Source organism: Ictidomys tridecemlineatus, chromosome 10 (assembly GCF_052094955.1).
Source record: "Ictidomys tridecemlineatus isolate mIctTri1 chromosome 10, mIctTri1.hap1, whole genome shotgun sequence".
Taxonomy (NCBI): Eukaryota; Metazoa; Chordata; class Mammalia; order Rodentia; family Sciuridae; genus Ictidomys; species Ictidomys tridecemlineatus.
Window position 1 is genome coordinate 72,608,448 of NC_135486.1, and position 25,477 is coordinate 72,633,924.

At 41.4% G+C, this 25,477-nt stretch overlaps 1 protein-coding gene across 2 annotated transcripts in view; it reads left to right on the forward strand.

Annotated features, from left to right (window-relative positions):
* The first annotated feature begins 11,880 nt into the window (after window positions 1-11,880).
* Itih2 (inter-alpha-trypsin inhibitor heavy chain 2) overlaps window positions 11,881-25,477 on the forward strand; it is a 37,795-nt gene continuing 24,198 nt past the window's right edge. For both annotated transcript variants that reach the window (XM_078023183.1, XM_078023182.1), the window contains exons 1-6: window positions 11,881-12,136; window positions 13,374-13,448; window positions 15,106-15,138; window positions 16,402-16,571; window positions 19,790-19,894; window positions 22,070-22,232. In XM_078023183.1, the coding sequence (XP_077879309.1) occupies window positions 12,053-12,136; window positions 13,374-13,448; window positions 15,106-15,138; window positions 16,402-16,571; window positions 19,790-19,894; window positions 22,070-22,232 (630 nt within the window). In that variant the 5' untranslated portion in view covers window positions 11,881-12,052. The remainder of the gene's footprint in view (window positions 12,137-13,373; window positions 13,449-15,105; window positions 15,139-16,401; window positions 16,572-19,789; window positions 19,895-22,069; window positions 22,233-25,477) is intronic.

The window sequence follows — 25,477 nt, forward strand, 5'->3', positions numbered from 1 at the left end:
AGGCTACAAGCAGTACAAGTCCAAGTTGTGTCCAACGCTAGTGAATGATCGTGACAGGCACTGGCCAGTTGTGATTTGGTCACTTGCATAAATAAAGTTATTTAGTTAAATTCCTAGTACAGGCTCAGTGCAGTGGCCCACACCTGTAAGCCCAGCAGCTCTGGAGGCTGAGGCTGGAGGTGCAAGTGGGCACCTGTCTCCAACAAAACTGGAGTGCGGTATCAAGGGAAGGAGAGATGGCCATGCTCTGAAGTCTCCAGTTCTGTGGTTCCTTCCAATAAGAATGCCTCCCCCCAGTGTCCACCATCAACCCTCCCCATGTTTGCCAGCTCTACCTCACTGCCCCTTCCTTTTAGCCAAATTATCAGTTACTACTATACTAGCTTCACCTGCTGGGCTTTTTCATGGTTCAGTTACCCGTCAATCCCACCTCTCTTGTGAAATTCCTTTATTTCATGAGTCAGGAGCCACACCTGACCCACTCTTGTAACCCTTTGTTTCTTTTTTATTATTTATTTTTGACTGATACCTGACAACAAAAACTGAGCATACATATGGGGCATCATGAGATGTTTTCATATCTATAAACACTGTGTGATGCTCAAGTCAGAACATTTATCATTTCTTCATTTTGAAAACATTCAAAATTCGTTCTTTTTCTCTTGTGAAATATTCAGTACATTATCCTTCTCTATAGTCAACATACTACAGCCTGGAACTTCTTATTCCTATCGTATCTAACTGTAACCTCTACTCATTGTCTACCTTTCCTACCCCTAATCTCCCCATCCTTGGGCAAACACCATTCTACTCTCAATTTGCATGAGAACAACCTTGTTCATTCCGAATATGAGAGATCTGCAGTCCTTGTCTTTCTGTGCCTGGCTTTTTTCTTTAACATAATGATCTCCAGTTCCTTTTATCCACCCAGTGTCCTTCATAGTACTTAGGACATAAGAGGTACTTAAGAAATCTTTGCCCAGCTGAGCCTCACAGTGAGCTCCTTTGTGAATGAAGAATCTTGCTATAGTAATAATGATGACTTACACTTGTGTAATAGGCAATATTTGAAATGCCTTACAAAGATGAACTCTCTACAATAGCCTGTGAAGTAGACATTATTTATCTGTACTTTACAAATAAGGAAACTGAGACACAGTGAAGGAACATGTTGTGGGTCATATTTAATAATTGGTTAGAAAATCAGGCTCTTTGGACCCAACACTGTGTTCTTAACCAGTTGGCAGACTGCCTTGTGTGCCATATATATCTAACAATGTGCCTTGCATATTCAGTGAATATCAATTGATTGGCTGATTAGTTTACTGGAAATAATTATCTACATCTGTTTTTGAAAGTAGAGTTTTTGAATAATACTTTGTAAGTGATTGACCCTTATATATTAAATATATATATACACACACATATGTATATGTTCAATATATATATGTTTCAAGTTTCGGAATCTATTTTAATAGCTTTAATATGTGATTATTTAAATGTTTGGGGGCAAGAGGAAAAAACTATGAATTGACCCTAGAGATATTAGGTGTGCAATTATTTAATGCAACTGCAGTACAACCCTTATCCCATTATTCCACTATGACATGGCCCTTTATTCACTAACCGCATGTCCATCAGCCCCAGCATGAGACCCTATTTTACTTTCAAGTTCCTCCTCTCTTCCTTAGCACAAGTCCATTACATCAGCTCCAAATTGATAAGCGCTTTGCGCCACCTAGTGGAGATATGTTTCGGAAAACATTTCAAGTGAATATCAACCACCAGAGTCTGTATCAATGCCATTCAAAAGCCACTGGCAGATCTATGAATGAAAACAACGGAAACTGAGTAAAACTGGAGCCTTTTCCCAATACGCAGCTGCTCTAACACTATCCTTCCAAACTCTCCCTGATTGTTACACCTTGTTCCAGATTCTGCTCAACTGCTTCCTACTGAAAACACCCTTGGTGCTTCTCAAAGGCCACTAGGCTGATCTGTTGACTACAGAGATCTGTGTTCCTACCAGTATGAGGAAGGGGCTCCTGGCAGAGTCCATGTTTCTGGCTGGATACAAGCCAGAAGGGGTGCCATCTGTACCATGCAGGACCCTCCCTCAGCTCCAACTCCCCTCCCCTCCTTGTGCATGTGCTTGTGTAAATCGAACATGCCAGTCCCTGCTTGATGGCTTGTTCAAGGGCCTCGCTGTGATTCTTTCAAACTCTGGAACTTGTTCTCACGGACATGTTGACTTTCCTTCATGTTCAACTCCGTATCAGTAGGGATTTCCTCTGGGGACAGCTAGACCAAGATCCAGGTTCTTTCTATTTGCAGGCAGGGGAGAGATGGTATGTGCAAGAAGTAAAAAAAAACTTTGGTTTGTTTTAAGTCACTGAGATTTGGGCTTTGTTACCTCAACATACCCTAGCCTATACTGACTGACTATACTTCCCAATGTTTGTATGTGTGGTTCTGTCTCTTGACTGCATTGATCTGAACATGGAATATGGCTCCCTCTTTAATTCTCCAAAATACCTCTCCCTAAAAGTTTCTGTAACTATAGGAAATGTTTTTAAACTAAACATCTATTCTTTCAAGGGTGCAGTTGAATAGGAGGCATAACTTTTAATGTTCTATAGCACCTCGCCCCGCTCAGTTATTTCTTCTCTATTTTGTAATTCAAATTTCCTAGCATAATCAATTTCCATGTCTTTGCTGCACTTTCATCTTTATCACCTATTCTGATGTTCAGTCATTCACTTTTGGAAAGCATCATGATAAGGAAGAAACAGCACACACTTTCTGCCTATATGTGAACTCAAGGGCAGACCCACACAGTAATCTTCACAGAAAGCCTGGAAAGGAATCTTTGTTCTTGGTCACTCATCATGATCCTCTATTATTACATGTGACTTATGGACTGAGGAGCTAGCAGCCAGGCTTATGCTTCGTGTAGTTCCCCTTACTGATGTGCTCTGATGCCAAAATTTTGAGCCGTGCTCCTGGAGGTCTAGAGTTATTTAACTAAATGACGGCCACTGAAATCCATGCATGGGGAACAAAGAATGTCTAGCATATTCCGTATACACAATCACATGTTCTAAAGAGAAAGTACAGTACTCCCCTAGAGATAAAAGTGGCTTCAATCAGTTGGAATTTGAAGGATCATTTTCCCCATCTACATACATGGGAACACTCGGGAAGTAGGAGCCTCCTGTACCAATGAACAAACTGACAATCTTGTTTCCATTTAGAAAAAGTAAAGCTATAGAAAGTTTGTTTATATAAATGAGATCCTATATAAAGTCAGGCCATACATGTAGCGGTGTGTGTATAGTGTGTGTGTGTGTGTGTGTGTGTGTGTGTGTGTGTGTGTGTGTTTGGTGGCACTGGGGATTGAACCTGGGCCTCATGCATGCTAGACAAGTGCCCCACCACTGAGCTACCTCTCCAGTTCCCTACACATAAATAGATATTTTAAAAGGCCAACTTTTTTCTTATTTGTTTGCTTTAACTTGAACAATGCCAGAACCCCACTGGCCGGAAATACTTTAGGTCTGTGTTTGTATGTTGCCTGCACTCTTTCAAAAACTAATCTCTAGAGGATTCCCTCTAAATAAGAAAAGGAAGAAGCTAGATGGGAGGAGGAGGATGCTCTAAGACATGTGGGAAATGGGAGGCTGGATTTTTTTAGCTTTCTGTGGAAACATGGGATCTTCACGTTCCTTTAGCATTCATCTCCCAAAGGCTTACTCTCCCAGTACAGGAATCCTCTGTGCCCCTCCCCAAATCTGGACTTGCTGCCCATTTAGTTTAGGCACTTCAATGTCAGGCACAGAATTAAAAATAACATCGATATTAATAGCAGCTGCTATGTAATGGGACTTGGCTACATCCTGGTTAGTATGAAGATCTTTACAGTCCTTATCCTATTGATCTTCATGATAACCTCCATAAGCAGTCTTTCCATTTTTGAGTCAAAACCTCCAAAACTTTGATCCCTTATATCACCACTCCATTTTCCTTGTGATGGTTTAAAGATGCTTCCAAAATCCTTATCACTCTTCTATTTAGAGGTGGAATTTATATTCCCTCCCCTGGAGTTAGGGGTGTCCCTGAGACTGATTTATCCAACAGTACATGAAAGAACTATGTAACTATGTAAAATCTAAGCACGGGACGTAGGAGCTCCACCGCCTCCATGTTTGTACCTTTCGAATGCCCATCCTGAGACCCAGCTTGTCATGTGAGTCACATCATGTGGGGACAGTCTAGCGAGAGCCCTTACTGAGCTCCCAGCCCACAGCCAGGGCCGATCCCCAGGTTTTGGTGAGTAATTTGGATGTTGTTACCCATGGACTGAGGGCCCAGCCCACACCACACAGAGCAAAAGAAAGAACCAGTTAGCCCACAGAGAGAGGTGAGAGATTCCACTGTGGTTTTGGAACTCGAAGTTATGCAGCTGTAGAAAACTGGAACATTCCAGGTACCACCCTCTGGAAATACAGGAATGAAGCTCACTCGGCATAGTTTGGTCCAACTGACGACCATGACCTAGCCCATGAACACAGCCAAACCACACCTCAGAGAACTGTGCCAGCAGATGCTCAGGGTTCATGGGACACGTTCCAGAAGGCCTCGTTCCATCCATTGAACTCTCTCTGCTCTCAGCCTTCTCTGTGGGCTGTTAGCCCTGCTCATTCTTCGGCCCCATAGACTGGCCACCTGCCCGGCTTCTTCCAGCTTTTGATTTCCTTTCCTGGATTCTGACTTTGTTCCTCCATTCTGGCATGGAGTCTCTATTAACTCCTTAGATAACCTACTCTTTGGCCTCATGCATGGATGGCTGTCATGTCCACTCCAGCTTCTCATTTTCAAAGGAGTTTTTTTCCTTGAACTGTGTATTTAGTTTTATATCTTCATAAGACACAGTTTTCAAATCTCTAACTCTCCTACTAGGCTCCAGTGGTTTACCTCTAATTTATCAAAATCCTTCATAGTATTTCATTTGGAACTGAGTGCAACATTCCAAGCCCGCATTAAAGAAAGCACCGAGGTTTTACTGCTTCCAAAATTTGTTAAGTCTTGTCTTCCTTTTCATCATTCAAATACATTTCAAGAAGATTTTATTCAAACAGGTTCGGTGAATTACCTTGTTTCTCACCACTAAATTCATTCCTTCAAGTTAACATCAATTTATCTATGAAAGCTTTTCTGGTTGGCTTTGTTCAAACAACTGGTTCTGCAATTCACCGGGTGAAAACTCATTCCATTTTCAGTTTCCACCTCACTCATGATAAGTATGTTGTAATCGACCCAATTAGGGTCTTCCAGTTTAGAAACACTATGGGGACAAGAAGTCAAATTAATTCAATGTTGATAGTCAATCGTCCACTATGATCACTAATTCTTTAGCTGATAAATGGCCTTGTGCCATCTTCAATCAAAGGGAAGAGTTTGGCTCTGATACATGGACAGTGTTTACAGGCTTTGTGTGTCACCAGCCCTTGGTCTGCCAACAAGTCACTTTGCTGTTCAGTGCTTGGTGGGGATGGGCCACATCACTGGTTGGACATAAGCCCAGCCTCATCTCCATCTGATGATGGTATAATTCCCCTGCTTCCTGACTCTTTCGTACTCTTTCTGCTTGGTTTGGCGTTTCCAAACTCCCTTCTGCTTCTTGGCAATTCTCTCCTGGGCTCCAGGGCCCAGGCTGTCTCCTACTGCCATCCTTATTCTATCTCCAACCCCAGTGGATCCTCACCCCTCGGCTTCCCTCTCATCCCTACCCCATATCTAGTGGGCCTTGGTCATCAGAGCCCTCCATCTCCCAAGCACACATGCCCCTTTGTCAAATTGCTTCCTCTTCCAAAGGTTCTCAAACCATCTTTTTAATAGTTTCATGACATTTATTTTTCAAAACCAGCTAAACTTCAAGCTCCCCAAACTATAATTTACAGAATCTAAATGTTCTCCCTTTTTAACACTGAAGTAAGCTAATAGCCCAAACTGGCAAGTTCCTTCAATTCAGAACTTCTTTCAGTGCCCTGGGGTGTAATTGATCTGGGAAGTGATTCACTTAAAACTAGTTCAGTGCTGTCTTACTGTCTGTATTTCTCTCAGGTTTTATTTCCCTCCTTTCCATTGCTTGTGCTATTCTTTCTAGGTTGATGGCCATAATTCAATGAAAAACCAAGGTAAATAAACTATTAGTTGATATGAACCCATTTCTTACTGGCTGAAGGTCCACTTTTTTCCCTAACTTTGTCCCACGTGTCCCAAACACAGTTTCTAAAGTGCATTTTGATGTGTCTGTCACAAGCCTCAGTCCGTTGCCTCTTCTGGATTTCCAGTACTGTTCTTACAAGTGGAACTGCCCCTCCTGGGGATGTCCCTCCACTCCACCTCTCCTCTTAGGGTGTTGTCAGTCTCTTATGAGAAGGAAGGGGCAGAGGGAGTTCCACTGTGTGACACTGAACTGCAGGGGGTTGTTCAGCTCCTTGGTACCGCCTTTCTCCTTGGCTAGGTCCATTCCATTTGCAGTGCCCTGAAGACCCTGTGAGGAGACAGGAGGAGACAGGAGAAGACGTGAAGTCAAAACAGCTCAGAGTACTCAGAGATCAGAATGCTTTGGACTTCTTGCTTTAATACTGCTAATGATACTTACTCACACTTAATAAGCACCTAATGTGTTCCAGGCAGTGCCCAAAGTCCATTATACACATCCATAAGTGAGCACTTCTTGTTGTCCCCCGTTTTTCAGATGATGACATAGAGGCACACAGATTGGCCCCAGTGGTAAAGGTCTTAGTGAGTTGGAGAGGCAGGCCAGGGTTGTGACTGAGAGTGAGACTCTAGAACCTGTTGGTTCAGACCCCACTGCCACCACCTCCCTCTATACCACCCCAGCTCTATACCACTTCTCCACCCTCCATCAGCTGGGTGACTCTGGCCACATGACTTACCCACTGTAAGTCACTCCATCATCTTTTAATGTAGAGAATTCAGTAGATGACCTCCAACATTCCTCATGGCGCAGATACCCAGATATGCCCCTCACACTTTTTCTACCTTGGAGATGGCCCCAGTACTCATGCCAAGGTGCTGCCTGCCTGGATTGGAAACACCAGGGCTGGATCTTGTTGTTCGGGCCTCCAGATTTGGCCCCATCCTTGCCAGAAATACCCAGATCCCCTGGGAAGAATACAGGAAGCCGTTATTCTGGGATTGAGCTATCCCGATTGAGGCTGGTCACTCAGGTAATGGGTATGAAGTCAAACTTCAGACACAGGGGAACACAATCACTGCAGCTCAAGAAAAGAACAGCAATCGCTCAACCCAAGAGCTAATGAGACAATTAGCTCCACCCTCTCTATGTCACGTTTTTGGCTTGTGATATGTCTATTCTATTTTAAGCAAAAAATATCTTTAAAAAAATTTTTTTTTAGTAGTAGGTGACCACAATACCTTTTATTTTACTTATCTGTATGAGGTGCTGAGGGTTAAACTCAAAGCCTCTCATGTCCTAGGCAAGCACTCCACCACTGAGCCACAACCTGGCCCCCCCAACACCCCGCAAATCTTTATGATCTGGCTACATCTGATAATAAACCATACCTGTCACTACAGGAAGAGAAAAGATACAGCAGAGAAGTAGAATGTCTTCTTGAAAATTCTAACAGTGTTTTTTTTTATTCTTTGAAGTTCTGGGCATTGAACCTGGGGCCTTTTATATGCTAGGATAATGCTCTATCACTGAGTAATGTCCCCAGTTCTTTTTATTCTATTTTGACAGTTGCTGAGGTTGACCTCAAATCTGCAATCCTTCTATCTCAGCCTCCTGAGTAGCTGAGATTACAGGCATGTGCCAATATGCTGACGGTCTTTAAAGATCCTGTTAAACACTTTACCATAGGAAGGAAAGGCATCTGAGCCCACAATGTGTAGAAAACAGACACTCTCCATATTATGCTTTATCTAACCCAATGAACAAGAAGGGAAAAGTCAGAGATAGCTATTTGTATGTTAGCTCAGCCTCATTTTGAAATTTTAAAAACACACTTTCACAATGATAGGACTAGAACTGAACTTTTTAAAATGTGTGCTTGCTATAGCTATTCTGTTAGCTAAATCACAGTGACATTTAGAGTGATGAATCTCAAGTTTATTTATATTTGTCAGAAAGCTCAATGCGTACTCAATAACTTGTTAGTTTGTTCAAACATCATGAAATATTGTGACATTTTTTCTTGTAGATTTTCTACTGATGTTCACATTCATGAAAGCAGATATTCTCAGTCGACCTTCTCAGTAGTGACTTTCATCCTTATAAGTCAGGAACATTTAAAGAAGAAAATACTTTTGGTCTACATAACAGCTGCCTGGGCCTGGGAAAGGCGTAGTGGAAGGGCCACAGGTTCAGGACCTGTGACCTGAACACATAGCCTACCCTGATGGGAGCCCCTGTGCTTCTGAAGATCAAGAGAGAGCAAACAGAGTGTTTTTCCTGAGACCTTGGGATTTGCATACAAGCTATTGACATGAAAAGGGGAGAATGACCCAGGCTGCCCTTAGTTTAGATTCGTCCATACTACTTCTGAATGTTAGATTAAAACCACTGAAGATGAGATGATCAATGGAAAGGTATATAATGTTGAAGAACACAGTTATTTTTTTAAAATGCACCCCAAAGCACTATCTCAGTGGAGAATGCCAAGCTGTGGCTCGATGGTTCTGTGAGGGTGTGGCTAAGGCCCCCACAGGCTTGAGCAGGTACCCACCCAGCCCAGCCTAGACAGCGGAGGGGAGGGTCTATTTCTTCCCTTCTATTGTTCCAGAAGTTGTTTTCCCACAGATTCACTGCTGTGCAACTTCAGAGGGTGAAGACAAAGCCTCCATAGAAAAATAGACAGGTCTTAGTTATAAACCCAGTGAATTGGGCTTCAAATGTAGTAGGGAGCTGCAGGACACCAGAAGTTGTCCCAGACTACCTGTCCCTGAGCATGAGACAGCTTCCCTTGGTCACTGTTCTGCCCAGGGTGTGCCCAGACTATTGCAGCACCGAGTCCTAGAGGCTCCAGAACTTGTTTGTTGCAAGGAAAATAAAATTCCTCCAAGATTGGCTAATACATAAAATTCCTTCACTGTATTTGTCTCCTTGTTCTGAAATGTTGGAACAGTCTTACAGGGAGAGTTTGATAATAAACAGCATGCAAGCTCAAAGGGATATGAAATCTACTAAAATGATTAACCTGTTTAAAAGAAAAAAAGACGGGAGGAGAGTAGAACAATATAATCTATGATGGAAATGATAAATCATTGGGCAGACTTTAATTCGCCATCTACAATGCGCAGAAAAATACGCTGGTAGGTCCTGATTAAGATATATTGTCAAAAATCAGAAAAACAAAAGTAATTCTATGGATAAAAATGGCTAGTAAGTATTAAACTCTATTTTTATGTGCCCTGTTTTCACATAGAAATCTGCTTTCTTCTTTAATGATAAAGTTAATTGTGACTAATATATATTAAGCACTTAGTGTATGCCAAATATTTTACATGTGTTACCTTATTTAATGCTTATAAAACCCCCTCCAACAGTGGGTGGGCATCTTAGCTCAGGCTGCTGTAACACAAAACCACAGACTGAGTGGCTCAAACAACAGAAATTTATTTTCTTACAGTTCTGGAGACTGGGAAGTCCAAGATTAGGCAAGATCCAAGTGCCAGCCAGTTTCATTTCTAATTCGGGCTCTCTCCTGATTTGTAGACCACTGCCTTCTCATTATGTCCTCATACTACATAAAGAAAGAAAGAGAGAAAAAAACGTGTGTGTGTATGTGTTCTGGTATCTCATGAGCACATTAATCAAATGAAGGCTCACACTTTGACCCCATTTAACCTTAATTACTTCTTTTTAAAAAAATTTTTAGTTGTAGATGGATACAATTCCTTTATTTTATTTATGTGTTGCTGAAGATCGAACCTAGTTCCCTAGGCATGTGAGGCAAGCACTCCACCGCTGAGCCACAACCCTAGCCTTTAATTACCTCTTTACTCCAAATATAACCACACTGGGAGTTATGGCCTCAGCAAAAAAGTTTGGGAAGGGAACAATTCAGTCCACAGCAATGGGAGATCATTCTCATTGCACAAATAAGGCTCTCAGAGATGAAGGAGACCACTGGATTCTTACAACTAGTAAGCAGAAGGAGCAGGACCATGAACCTCTGATGACCGACTCCTAAACCCAGTGGCCTTAGCCACCACCTTGAAGAAGAAGGCACAAAGTGCCCATGAGCCCACCACCCGGACAGCATCTTCATCACCACGAGTTCTTGGTTATTTGCCAATCTGCATATTTTTCTTACAGCTGTAAACGTCTGCCCTCATTGATCTGCACGCTGCTATCATTACTTAGCAACAGTCTGCACCTACACATCTATATATCAAAAGTAAGTACTTGCTTTTTCCACTAACACCTGGTATTTGATGTGAACACCACGTGAACCCATCATCTCAAGCCATCCTCACTCCACGGCCTTCGTCTAGGGCCTTATGCTAGCTCAACAGGACTGTCAGCGTCTCTTAAATAGTTCCTTGGCTGCTTCTCCTGCCTCTTCCATCACCTGAGCTGAACCCACTGTGATCTGTATACAATATGAGTGCTTGTCTGTCAGGCTTCTCCCCTTCCAGTCCTGAGTTCCCACTGCCTAGAGTGCAGAGTTCAGGTTGCCCTGGATGGCTGTATTCCGTGCTCTGTGGCCCTCTACCCCTCTGCCAGCTCCCTTCGCCCTCCCTCCAACTCCGGCCATACCAACCTACCTCTGTTTCCCTGGGTGTCCCGCCAGCCCTGCACTCTCATCTCACGCCCTGAGTGAGAGCCTCTGCCATCAGCCTGGAGACACCCCACCCATCTTTCCAGACCTGACAGATGACACCCTGTCTGCCCTGTGAACATGCCTACATCTCTCCGAGTGAGTGTAGCCCACTTTCCTTGTGGCAACTGTACACCGGACATGGCTCTCATTATCCCTCATCCTGGTGAACTGTCCATCCTTCTCCACGACTATATGGGGACACTGGCAGGTCACTCCTTGCGATTCACTTTTATGTATTCAGCTCCTAGTGCATGTAATGAGTCTCCATCGATGTTTCTGGCACACGAACTGATTCATAAACTAACTCAATTATTTGCTTAGCCATTTGTCAATGTGCTTGTGTCTATCTTTCATGGATACAAACTTTTCCATACATTTTTTTTCTTTTTGTATTATTTCCTGGGCATTCGTTTCCCATGTTAAAATAATGTGGTGATAATTTTAAAGTTCCTAGTTGATATTTTTACTGTATGACTCACCAGAATGATGGCACCAACTCCTAGTGCCACCTGGAAAGTCATGATCAAGGGGCAGGAAGAATGGACACTTAGCTTTATGGAAGACACTTACCCTGAAGAGTCTTAATATCTGTATCACCTTGCTCAGTTTTTTATATATAATAGGTATTCAGTATCAGAGAGGGGGAAAACATTAACTATGAATTCTCTGCTCAGAAAACCATTGTGTTTCTCCCATAGCTTTTTTTTTTCTTCTCCTGTGTTAATCTAAGTGAAAGAATTTTGTTTTCAGAAACTTTTCACTTTTACTTTTCTCTCTGGATCTATCTCTTGGTATAGTTCCTAATTGGGTCCCTTAAATAAGATGGAAATTATCTTTAGGTTTCTCTGCCTTTATCAATAGAAGTCAGCAAAAGAAAAAAAAAATCTGACCCCGAGCCTGACCCTGACTTGTCCCATGGCCCAGCAACTGCTTCTGGCTTTGCTGTTTGGATAACCTCTGCATGTCTTTCAACCCCCACAGTCAAGTTGGAGCTCCCAAACAAATATTTGTCCCGATTTTGAGCACAGTTAGAGAGCTTCCTTCTCTTTCTCCTTTTATTTTTGACAGGAACTGTGAGCCTCTGTTGTTCCTTTGAACTTGATTCAGGACGAAGGAGTGGAATTCTCTCTAGGCCATCTGCTCTGGAGAGCTTGGCAAAGCAGTCCGGCAAAATGAAAGGACTCACGTGCTTTCTCATCTGGTTATTTCTTTTGGAAACACAAGCCTTTGAGATCCCCATAAATGGACTTCCTGAAGTAAGTACATCTAGAGGGCTCCTTGTTGCTGTTCTGAACGTAAACAGCGGATTGCAATGGCTATTCAATGATCTTGCTCTGTGTAGAAAGGAAATTTGTAGAACAATCATCAGAGTACAAGCGTTTACCATTATAATTACTGCATTATACTTCTTAAAGGTATAATGGGTTATAAAAAAAAAAAGCATTAGTGGGTTTTGCATGAGAAATAAGTCAAGTTCAGTGGTCAGGCATCATTGTGTAGCAGTTATGGAGCAGAGCCTGTAGTTCCCTATCTAAAAAGGCCAAAAGATTGGTATAAAATTCAATGCCGTGTGTAAGCTACCTGCCACAGTGCATGAACTAGCAAGTGTTAACAATTATTAGCTATTACTATTAAGAAATGTTATTATCACTGTTTTCCCTAGGAGTCATTATCAAAGCACCATTGCTTTTTGTACTAAGTGAACTATGATTTTTGTGTAAGGACTCTTTAAGCTTTCCTATTAAAAGGGAATATGGAAAGTGAGCTGGCAAAGTGCAGGAATAATTCCCATGGATTCAAGGTCTTTACTCGGGATCCTTGGTCATCTCATGTAAGGAAAGTCTTGAACTGAATCTTTCTGAAATTCATGTAGGAGTTACTGTGATGCCAGAAAAGCAAAATGTGTTATGGGACTATCCTAGCAAATGCAGAGGTCTTGCTTGAAGAAGAATACGATGGCGTATTTGCAGGGGGAGATTGCTCTGCTTAGAAATCATTGCATTTTCTAACACTTTGAAAACCATCAAATGTGTTAGAAATCTTTAACTGAAGTCAAGACACCCAAATGCGTTTGTGATTTTTCAGTCATTTCTAAAACTGGCTTTCCTTTCCTACCTACATTTTTAACTCAGGAAGACGAATTGATCATATCTGTCTAGCCCATCAGGCCCCCAGGTCTACCCAAATACTTCCCCGAGTACCCACCTAATCACTGGGTCACTTTGGCCATTACATGTCTGTCCCATCATCTCCACACAAACTAAAAAATGAAGTCCCACCTCCAACAAATTTATAGATGTTAATTTCCTTTTACTCACCTCTGAGACCAAACAAGAAAACGAAATAGATTGAAAAAAAAATCATGGTGTAAAATAATGAGATGGTCCAGAGGCAGAGGAAAAGGAATATTAAATAATATTATGACTGCTTTAGCTTCCTCTATTGCTCTAGATATTTTTAATAGATATAAACATCCTAAATTCTTTTTTTAAGTTTGCAGAATATGGTGATCTGGTGGAACTGGCCCCAGGAAAATTTCAATTTGTGCCAGAGAACCGGAGGTATCAGGTACAGTAAGCTTTACTTCCAAAGGGAAAATAGGAGAAAGAGCTCATGGGTGGAGAGGTGAAACAGGTACGATGGTGCCTCTGGCTAGATTTTCTCAAGATCTCACTTCTTAGTCAGTTTAGTGGTTTTGCACCTAGGTGGAAACACTGTCAAGGTTAAATAAAGTGAGACCTCCATATAGCTCTCCAGGGGCTGTCAGTCATAACGATCCCCTTAGTTTCCTAAAGAATACATGGCTGTGAGTTTTCCTCAAAATTAAAGATTCTGGAAAGATCTTATTGCCTTATTAGAAGTGCCTCTTAGGAAGGATTTTCTTAATTCCCGTTGTGACCACACGTTCTCCTTCCTCTGGTCACTCTGCCATGGGAAGCTGCGCAGAGAGTACCATGGAAGGAGAAATATCACGCTGGAGGCCACAGAGGCAGCCTAGATAAAATCCTCTAATTAATGGGGGTGAGCTCGGCAATGCTAGGAAGGATTTGGCTTTTCCCACACAGAACCCACTGCTAAGAAAGAAGGTTTTTTATGGAAGCAACACTAAGCTGACTGATGACTTAGTTTGTGTGGGTATCAATGTTTGACATTTCTAAAGTCCAGGTTTTTTTTGTAGATCAATGATATTAAAACCCAACCAGCGAGACTTCATTTAGCCATGGGGGAGAAAACGTAATCATCAAAGTTTCCATTCAAAAAGTCTGAAAGAAAGCAACTGTTGACTTCACCGTGTCATATAGCACCTGCTAAAGCCTGGGTTCAACCCAAATCAGGCAAGCTGAGCTTACATCCAAAACTTGTCTTATTTTACAAGCCATCAGGTATTCAATTTCCACCCGTCAATCCTAAGCCATTCGCCTTTCAAAGGCAAGGTGATTTCCATGGCGCGGGACGGTTACTCATGGGGAGAACCCCATAGCACGATGTTGAGAGCACAAAAGTTTCCAGGTGCCAGTCACTGTGTTTGGTTTCAAGGCTAATCATGGAGGAAGTACATCAAAGTCCCTGCTGGCATGTAGCTTAGTTTAGAAGGAGACAGAACCTAGGAAACTGACCCCTCATATGAAATGGATAAGAGATAGATGTTGTGAGGGTAGGAAAGAGCTCCTTGGAAAATACTTACCTGACTCATTGGGGGGGGGTGGGGGGGCATGGTCATAGAATTTCAAAGAAAATTCTGCCAAAGCTGAGATGGGAAGGATGGCTAGGATGTTATTATGGTGGGCTGGGGGCATTGCAGATGGAGGGGGACTGGCAGCAAGAGTGTTTTTGACAGTGGGAACAGAGTGTCCAAAGTCCCAAGGCAGAATGGAGCACCCCAATCACCACTCAATTGAAGAAAAAGCAAACCAGACAGAGTGAAGAAAATCTATGCTGCTCAGGATGAGTCTGGCTGGACATTTTCACTTAAAAATATTCATTTTAGCATTATGTCACAGAGAGGTGTGCCCGCAACCAAAAATGGCTGAGAAACTTGTTCAGAGAAACTCACCAGTGGGAAAAGAGTTTCTGAGAATATTTGAGATTCATGTCTCAGCTCTAATGAAGGAACTACAGCTTAGTACTGAAGGGGAAAAAATGTTTTTGACGGAGAGACCCGTTTTGCCCTTGAGATAATAAATGCCATGCAGTTGAAGGATGATTATCTAACTTCCTTCCACAGAGAAGCCTTTCTGGAGAATCCGGAGAAGTGATGGTAAGTTTGCTTTGATTTTGTTATAAGTTGATGTGTGAATGATTTTCCTGTTAACCATTATCTGGAAATCAAGCCAGGTGTCTCCTTGGTCTTTGTCACTGAGAGTATTGACCTGAATTTTGAAATACCCCTTTGCCCAATTCTGTTTGTAAATCTTTCCAAAATTCTGCACTAGAGTGTCCAGTATTTGTAGACAGGACAGTTGCTACCAAGGAATGAAAGTGTTCTTTATTTTCTAAAGTTTCACCAAAAACATAAGTTTCATCCTACCATATGCATTTATTGCTACTTAACAGTTTTGATTTTAAAAACATGACATCTGACAGCTTTGGAGAATAAAAGAGTGGCCATGGGAAGGAACTCTTAGACATGAAATGGCCCAGTTCCCTGAGATGGTCAAAGTAGACCTCTGTATGGCCAGAAAAGCAAGGAAATCAGTCTGGATTTTTATCTTAGCTTGAGATGAACTGGGTGTTAACTAATTACAGGTTTAATCTTTAATAAAGGTTGGGTGTCGAAACCTAAGTTTGAAATAAATAACTCGTCTTGGAGTTAAAAGCAAAATCTAATGTGTCGCATACTGGCCGTGTCTTTGCCAAGGTTTGCACACTGACATACAGTGATTTTTACATCAGGGCTACCACAGATATATATCCATTTATGGGTAGAAGGATGGGTTTTGGACCAATAATTGCATCAAAATTCCCTATCCGTGATATTCTACTCACCACCCACACCTGACATTGTTCTCAATGATTTATTGTTCTCAAAGTTTTATTTTGAGGGAAAATATGAGAACTGACTAGGAAATCATAATAGATGATACCAAAAAAGACATGTAGCAGCATTGGAGGCTGCTGCATGCCCTTCAGCCCATACCACCCTGATTATATCCCATTCTGAAGGCATAGCCAGGACCTCCTTCCAACCTTGGGATCCTGCCTCCTTTCACTAACTATGTTCTTTGAAGTTATTTCCTGGACTTTTTCAATCCAATTTTGCTCCCACAACCATTTTCTACTTGGATTTTAAAAAAGTCATAAACTCAGAGAGCTAAACAGCATGGGAAAATATCTCAAAACAAAGGCCAACTTCCTCTTGTGGGATGCTCTGAGAAGTTAGGAGACTGCTTAACAGCTGCAAAGTTATATATTTACGAATGCTCTAGAACTGGTCATAACAAATAAAATATACTGCTGGTCATGGCATATACATAGTTCCATTCAGAGTGATTTTACTGTGACACCTTCTTGACCATTTCAGGAGAATGTTGATCAAGTAACTCTTTATAGCTATAAAGTCCAGTCCACCATTACTTCTCGTATGGCCAATACCATCATCCAGAGCAAGCTGGTGAACAACTCCCCGCAGCCTCAGAATGTTGTGTTTGATGTTCAGATTCCCAAAGGAGCCTTTATCTCCAACTTTACCATGTGAGTACTTCTGGGAAGAGCCAGATATTGCATGGTTCAAAAGCCCTCCTAGTTAAAATGTAACTCTTCTGGAGGTTTCTGCTTTCTGAGCTGTGGATCTGCTGGATGTTGAGAGTCCTTGTGGGGTGGATCTCAACAATTCATTCCTGTCCAAAGTATCAGAATTTGTGAAGGATTTGCTTTTATTTCTAATGAATTAAAGCAAACTTCAGGTTATCTCTACGGCAACGACATCCACTTACTTGCATTTTAATATGCTTTCTTTGGAGAAGAAACACATATGGAGTTGTCCTTACTTGTAGGAAACCACATATGAGTATGTGAGCCATAAATCAGTGTCATCTGCCATATGTGTCTCTATGAGGAAAAAAAATAGTTGAGAACTGCTGATTAAATCCAATCATTTATTCGGTGCTAGAATTCCTCCATTATATCACTGACAAGTGGGTTATCTGGGCTTTACTTGACTCTTTCCTTAATGATAAACTCACCACTTCCCAAGGCAATCAACTCAATGGTTGACAGCTCTGTTATAATGATTTCTTATACTTAATTTAAATATTTTCCATTTTCTACCCAATGACTCTAGGGCTACACACATAGAATTTTTTAAAAATTCTCTACAAAATATATTTTGAAGTGCTCATGGGTGAAATGATATGCTGTCTGAGATTGGCTTCAAAATAGTTGAGGTGGAAAGTGTGGGAGTATAGATGAATTAAGATTGGCAGGGTATTGATATTGGTGTAGCTGGGTGATGGTTTCATGGAGATGGATCATATTTTTTCCTCTCAATTTTTCATATATTTGAAAATTTCCATAATTAAAACAATTTGAACTACACCAATATCTTTTAAAAAGTTAAGGCCAGTTACCTCGTTGGATATGACTTTCTATCCTCTCCCTGCACATTCAGATGACCATCCCCAGAGAATGCTCCCCCTGGTCAGCTCCCCCTATTCCCTCTGGAACAGACCTGTGTGTGGTCTATTTTCTCATTAAGGCATTACGTCACTTCTCATTTGCTTTGTCTTTCATAAACCAAGATTTAATCATTGATAATTGTGAATGAACAAAGAGTTCAATTAGTAAGTATTGTGGCTGTCAAAAACTGCAGAGTCATGTTAATTGTATTTTCAAGAAAAAGAAAATAGGAGGGGAAAAAAAGAATTATGTGAATTGGTGCCCTTTGATGGTTGGCTTAAAAATTTACAACTTTTTTTTTTTTTTTAAGTCAGCCATCCCTAGAAGGCAAAGGGAAGGAGGAAGCTTTTGGTAGTGGTATTATATGACACCATGTCTAGAAATCACATTTAAAACTATTTAAATACATTCCTATGTTTAAACCACATAATCGGAACTCATTCTAGTTTTCTCTTCTCTTTCCCTTCATTCTTTTTTTTCTTCTTCCTCTTCTCATCCCATAAAATATTTGAAGTGACAAGACAGAATTGTGAAATGTACATTTATTTTAATCCCCTCTGTTCAAAGCTGAATTTATAAGACCTGGGAAAATAGCTGTTTCACCATCACTGTTTAAAATGAGTTCATACCAGCCAAAACATGTCTTCTACTCTTTTATCAAAGGCCCGAATAGTCTGCTCTGGAAGAGAGGTCTCTTTGCCTTGAAGACCTCTCAGGGTTTTGAGCTTCACTGCAATGTGGTGGGAGAGCACTGGCCTAGACTTGTGGATTCTCATCTCACTTTGGTTCTGACTGGCTGTGGGACCTTGAGTATGCTCCTTGTCACCTTGGATCTGATTTCTCCCAATTAAAGGGGAAGAACTAGAAATGTAGGGCAGAAAGTTCTTCAGCTGTGTCACACATCATAGGCTGTCTGGTGTTCTTGGTCTCCTCCAATAAATCAGAGCACATTCCAGTCACCATAACAATCAGAAACTTTTCCACACATTTCTAAATGCCTCCTTGGGAAAAAACTGACCATTTAAGTGCTCTAAAGTTCCCATTTGCTCTTAAAATTCTGTAATTCTACTCCTCTAACCAACCATTACTTGGCAAGAATTAGGCACTAGCCAGCTAAAAGATGGATAGAGACAGGGATGCAAACAGAAGGCAGAGATCCCCAAGGGAGATGTTAGAGAGACAAACACAAACTTTGTGAAGGATTTGCCTGCACCTTCCTCCATCTTTTTGTAATCTTTTCCACCGTTTGCAAGAAAGCAGCTAGCATTGCTTTAACAAAGTAACATAGACTTGGTGGACTTAAACAACAAAAACTTCTCATAGTTTTAGAGACAGAAAAATCTAAGATTCAAGACAATGGCAGATTACATGCCTAGAGAAGATTTACTTCCTGATTCATAGATTGCCGCAGCCCAGCTGGCTGGGCAAACTAACGGGGGTCGGGGGGAGGTGACGAGAAACTTGTGAAGGTTGATGCAGCAGGAGTGGGAGCCGTTTATTGTAGGACAGGAGGGGTATATATACATTATACACAGCTTATCTTAATTAACATAAACTAGATACAGCAGTCAACCAATAAGGAATCTCCACACTTAATGGCTCGATCGCATTACTTCACAAACCACTCCCTCTGCAAAATGCCAGGCGCCATCTTGAATTGTTTACAGACTCTAACAATAGATGGCCATCTCTTTGCTGTTCTCACATGGTAGAAAAGGGCAAGAGAACTCTTGAGGTTCTCTTTTATGAGGGCCCTAATCCTATTCATGAGGGCTTCACTCTTAGGATCTAATGATCTCTTAAAGGACTCACTGTTTAGCATCATCTTATTGAGAGGTGGGATCAACCTGTGAGTTTTGGTGGGACATAAATATTCCAGTTCATTGCAAACCCCCAGGATTTTCTAATTCTTAACTCCCAGAAGAATGATCTGATGAACCAAATGTATGTCGGATAATTAGCGATTTATCAGTCATCTCTCCTAGTCACATTTGTCGCTCATTTGGAAGACACTTCCAAAGAGAGCAATGCTTCATCTGGAGGATAAAATGTGGCTATGAAAAAGTTCAAACCCAAACAACAGTACATGAAGGAAAAGCTTTAGGGTGAGTGTTAGCTAGCCCCTCACAAGATAAAGGGAGTGACTCAAATCTCTCTCTTCTTGTTTCTTATAGATACAAAATGATCATTTCCCACATTCACTAAATCAACCTTAATAAATGGGTGGCTTGTTGTTTGTTAGTTTTGCTAAGACTACTACACTGATCAACTCATTGCCTCCTGTCATTTTCTAGGACTGTAGATGGCACGACGTTCACCAGTTCCATTAAGGAGAAAACTGTGGGCCGAGCTCTCTACGCTCAGGCGAGAGCAAAAGGCAAGACGGCTGGACTGGTGAGGTGAGGACTGTGCCACGGTGCTTCCTCTCCCATCCCATTTCCCCAAGGCCAACCATCCTTCAGAAAGGCACCAGATTAAACAGACGAAACTCTAAAAGTTAGATGGTAAAATTAGACAGCACAATTTCTATTTCCCTGAGGCCTCTCTTCCACCTATAAGATTTGGGAGATCTCACTTAGGTTGTGCTTATATTGATTGTCTTATATAGATATTCTATAAATCAACACTGTTTTTTAAAATAAATTTATTTTTTAATTTTAATTAGGTATATATGACAACAGAGTGCAGTACTGTCTTTTTTTCTTTGCTAAAGAGTGCAGAAAGGAACTATATGTATTGATGATTTTATTAACAAAACTTACTGTATGTACAAAAGGAAAATTTTAGAATTGGTTTTAATGATTTTTCTGCCTTATGTTTACAGCATAGAGCCCTTTAGAGCGTCAAGAATTAAGCTTAGATTCTGGGGATATTTTTTTCCCCTCTGTAGTCTTACATAAGACACTGGTTATGCCAAATCACTTCAAAAAAGCAACCTTTCAAGCAAACAGCTCCAAAGGAATCTTCAACGTATCACTCTTTACACTGCATACCTCTCTGCCACATTGTTTTCATCTTCATTTACTCTTCTTCGTTCCTAAATGTACCTCTAGTTGAAATTCTTTCATGTCACTCATGCATTTGTTTATTCAGAAAAAAAAAAAGCATCCAGTGTCAACTCTGTACCCAGCTCTGCTAGAAGCAGCAGTAACTCAAAAACAAACACTGTCAGGCTTGTGGAAGAGACAGACAAGGAGAGTGGCTATCCTGTGGATAATGGGCAATGCTGATGTAGGGGGGATCCTGAGTACCAAGCATGCAATTCTGTTTGGAGGGTCCAGAAAATGTTCAGAGACTGATGTTACAGCCGAGCCCAAACAGATACATGCAATTCAGCCAGGAAGAGAAAGGAGAGAAGAAATTTGAAGACGGGGAACATATCCAGCTTCCCTGTGGGTTAATTAGTTCTTTGACTTTATGAATCACTTTGCCAGCTTTGCACATAGACTACATCATCCATTCATTTATTCAGCCCACATACTCGAGATTCAGCGGAGAACATAGAGCTCTTCTTCTAATCCATTTCTCAGATAAATATGGCCTCTTCCAACATATTCTGCCTCAAAGCTTTGCACTAGACCATGTTTGCCTTTTTCTTCCACTACCCAGTATCCCAAGCTGACTGCCTTCAGTACTTCCCTGAAACTAAATGTGCTGATTATGCATAAGTTCACCTTGTTTAAAAGCCATTCATTGTTACAGGGAATGGTGGTCCACTCCTGTAATCCTGGTGATTCAGGAGGCTGAGGCAAGAGGATTGTAAGTTTGAGGCTGGCTCAACAATTTAGCACAAGCCTGACTCAAAATAAAATGGGTTGGCATAGCTCAACAGTAGAGCACTCCCCAGTTAGAGAGAGAGAGAGAGAGAGAGAGAGAGAGAGAGAGAGAGAGAGAGAAAGTCATTTGTTGTTAATTCTGATATTGGAATCATCCTCGCTGGATAATTCTGATGTTTATTCCTTAAAACCATAAACACTTCAAGATCAATGATCACATAGAACTCAATATGTTCGGTGACTAAATACACAGCACACCTTATACCGAAAGTATATATTCAATTTGATAAAATAATTTTCCTTGAATACCTTCAAAAATATAAAGAATTCCTAGAATAGGTCTTGAAATGCATTGTAGGAAATATTCGCTGTCTCTGGAGGCAACTAAACTTGGGTTTGAGTCTTGGAGCTACAGTTGACCAGCTGTGGGATCCTGAGTAGATTACCTATCTACATGAGCCTCACTTTTTATCATCTAAAAAATGAGGGTAAGTTGCAGAACTGCTGTGTCAGAGATGAAATACGTCAAGTTCCTGGCACAGGCGAGGGTTACTTGGCAAACAAATTCACATCAGAAGTTCTAGAAGCCACAGATCAGGGAGGAGAGGAGAGGAAACGGAAATGCTTGGTAGGATTAAATTTATCCAGAAGTTGCACTTTTCTCTTTCATACCTATTTCATAAGCAACTGAGCAGGTCTGATCTCCCAGGACAAGACTAGATGCCCGCTGGCTAGATTCTGGGCCTCACAGTTCAATCACGTGCGTGATGACTTATGTTTGGGGGCTCCTGCATTTAGGAGCAGAGCTGTTGATATGGAGAACTTCAAAACGGAAGTAAACGTCCTCCCTGGAGTCAAGGTGCAGTTTGAACTTCATTACCAAGAAGTGAATTGGAGGAAGCTGGGATCCTATGAGCACAGGCTTTATCTGCAGCCTGGACGACTGGCCAAACACCTGGAGGTGAGCGGGGCTGGTGGCAAGTGCCTTCTCTTATGACTTAGACTTTCGTCACTACTCTTGTATTTGGTGCATTTGGCTCTGCAGTACACTGTGGTGTGCCAAAAAGATTTGAGCTTGGAATCAGCCACACCAGTGCCTGATAGATTTTGAAAGCAGCTCAGCTGCTTTGTAGCTGTATTAGTTTTTAAGGGTGCTGTAACAAATCACCACAAATTGTGTGGCCTGAAATAACAGAAGTGTACTCTCTCCACTCCCGGAGGACAGGAGTCTGAGATGAAGGTGTCAGCAGAGGTACACTCCCTCTGGAGGCTCTGGGGAAATTCTACTCCTTGCTTCTTCTGGTGTTTGCAGCTGCTAACATTTCTTGACTTGTGACCTGTGGCCATGACACTCTGAATTTCTTCCCCAAGGTCATATTCACTTTCTCCTCTGGGCATCTCAAGTCTCCCTCTACCTTTTTCTTATAAGAACACTTGTCATTGGATTTAGGGCTCACCAGGTAGAACAAAATTATCTCACCTCAAGATCCTTAACTTAACAGCATCTGTAAAAACCATTTTGCAAATAAGCCACATTCACAGGTTTCGGGGGTTTGAGGGAGCATATCTTTCATGGAGGCTGCCCTGAAACCCATACCATGATCTTCATGGTCAAGTTATCCTGAGTCTCCGCTCTTTCATATTTAAAAAAGGCTGAGAGAACATACTTGCATTTCTTAGTTACAAGTGAGATAAACTTACAAAAGTAGGTGGAAATAATTGTAAGCTAGATGAATTCATGGAAATAGTAGCTCAGTGAATGTTGTCTCCCCCTCTCCCCTCAATGCCATCATCTCAAGAGAGCCAGGCCTTGAACTTGACTTTGCTTTAAAAATGGAAATGCTCTTTTCTTTGCTTAATTCTCTGTGACATCATATGAACATTTGATGTGAGAGGCAGTGATGTAAGAGGAGACCTAGGAGAGGGCACAACACATGTTTCCCCTTGACAGATGGGAAAGTGAAGCCAACAGGTTGCAAATTGCCCCATACACATAGGAGATAAAAGGCGAGGAATTCATTGTGGTGAAATTTTGATCTTAATTTGGAAATCTGCATATCTGATAAACAATATTCACAGTTTGCTCTCAGCTCCCTATCAGGGCGTGTGACAATGATTTGGGGAAAATTAGAAGAAGATGCCTATTCCTCCAGGCAAAAGCAGCAGTATGCCAGGGCATGTGACTTGGCAAGCAGGTGTCAGGATGGCCTACCCAACTAATGTGTGATCCTGATTATTTTTCCAGTAGGGACATAGATGTGAGCCCATCACCTACATTCTTTTACTCAACACTAAGAATCTCACAGAAATACTATCAGGCAGCACTTAACGTCTGATAAGCACCAAGCCACTAATGAGGCCATTGTTGAGGTTGTTGGGTTTTTGTTTTGGTTTTTTTTTTTTTTTTTGGTACTGGGGATTGAACTCAGGGACCCTCAACCACTGAGTCATATCCCCAACCCTATTTTGTATTCTATTTATAGACAGAGTCTCACTGAGTTGTTTGGTGCCTTGCCATTGCTGCGGCTGGCTTTAAACTCTCGATCCTCCTGCCTCAGCCTCACGAGCCGCTGGGAATAACAGGCCTGTGCCACCACGCCTGGAGATTGTTAATAATAAAAATTATATTAACAAACAACTATGTAAATGATACGAAAACACATGTCCTCTATAATATTTGGGGGAAGGTATTTAGACCTCTGCTGTCTTTAAATCCTCACCACAATTTATGAGAGAAATGTCATTACCCTTCATTTACAGATAAGGAAACGGAGATTCAGATGAATAACTTGCCTAAGGTCACAGAGCTAAGAAAAAGTTAACTGCATTCTATGCTATAAATCCCAAAATTTAAGATTTTAAGTTTGATTCCATGCAGATAATGATTCTTAAAGCATATATCAAGTAGCACATAAAAAATTCTTACATTTTTGGAATTTTTATTCACTCTTAAATTTTCTATGCTCTGAGGAATTCCTCCCTTTTAAGATGAGACAGAGAGGGTTTGCTATATTAGAAAGAGTTTTACAGAGGCAAGTTGACTGATTTCTGGCCCCAAATAGGCAGGCACTAACTAGATGTGGGATCTGGGCTTTAAGTTAATTTAACTCAGAATTCTCTGGCCTTTATTTTGTCATCTGTGATACAAGAGGGTTAGACTAGATGATATTTAAGGTACTTTCCAGCTCTAACATTCTATGACCTTGTCCATTTCCCAAGAGATTTAATCTTATCCAGAGATAAGCTAAGGAGAAAACAAAGATGACAGACCTTCTCCTAGTCTGGATTCCAGAAGAGCTGTTCCAATCACCATCAGAAGGGCCACTGAACTGGAAATGCATTTCCCCACAGAAATCAAAGAGGATAAGATTTCTCTTTAAAAAAAACAAAAACAAAAACAAAAAACAAACAAACAAAAAACTCAACTCTATTGGTGTATCAAATTTGGGGAATGGTTTTATTCCAACACTTGGTTCCTTAGAGTGAGACCAATAAATATGATGCGTGATTCAGGATCACCACGGGCTGGTCCTCTCAGCAGAACCAGTCATAGGGCCTCAGACACATACCCCCAGTGCTCAGTGGCCTAGTGGTCCTATTAGATTTTAGAGCTGTGTCTACATCAAGTGGGACACAGGCTTGCTAAGCATTTCTGCAATCCTAGGAGAAAGTCCTCCTTCCATTTCCCCTCCTCTCATGGAGAGAGCTAGCCTTGTCCTGAGGGCCCCAGGTTCTTTTTTTTTTTTTTAATTTATTTATTTTTTTTATTGTTGGTCGTTCAAAACCTTACACAGTTCTTAATACATCATATTTCACAGTTTGATTCAAGCGGGTTATGAACTCCCAACTTTACCCCGTATACAGATTGCTGTATCACATCAGTTACCCTTCCATTGATTGACATATTGCCTTTCTAGTGTCTGATGTATTCTGCTGTCAGTCCTATTCTCTACTATCCCCCCTCCCCTCTCCTCCCCTCCCCTTTTCTCTCTACCCCTTCTACTGTAAATCATTTCTTCCATTTGTATTATCTTGTCTTACCCCTCCATTACACAGTTCTTGATATATCATATTTCACATTTTGATTCAAGTGGGTTATGCACTCCCATATTGCCCCTTATACAGCTTGCAGAATCACATCAGTTTCACTTCCATTGCTTTACATATTGCCATCCTAGTGTCTGTTGTATTCTGCTGCCTTTCCTA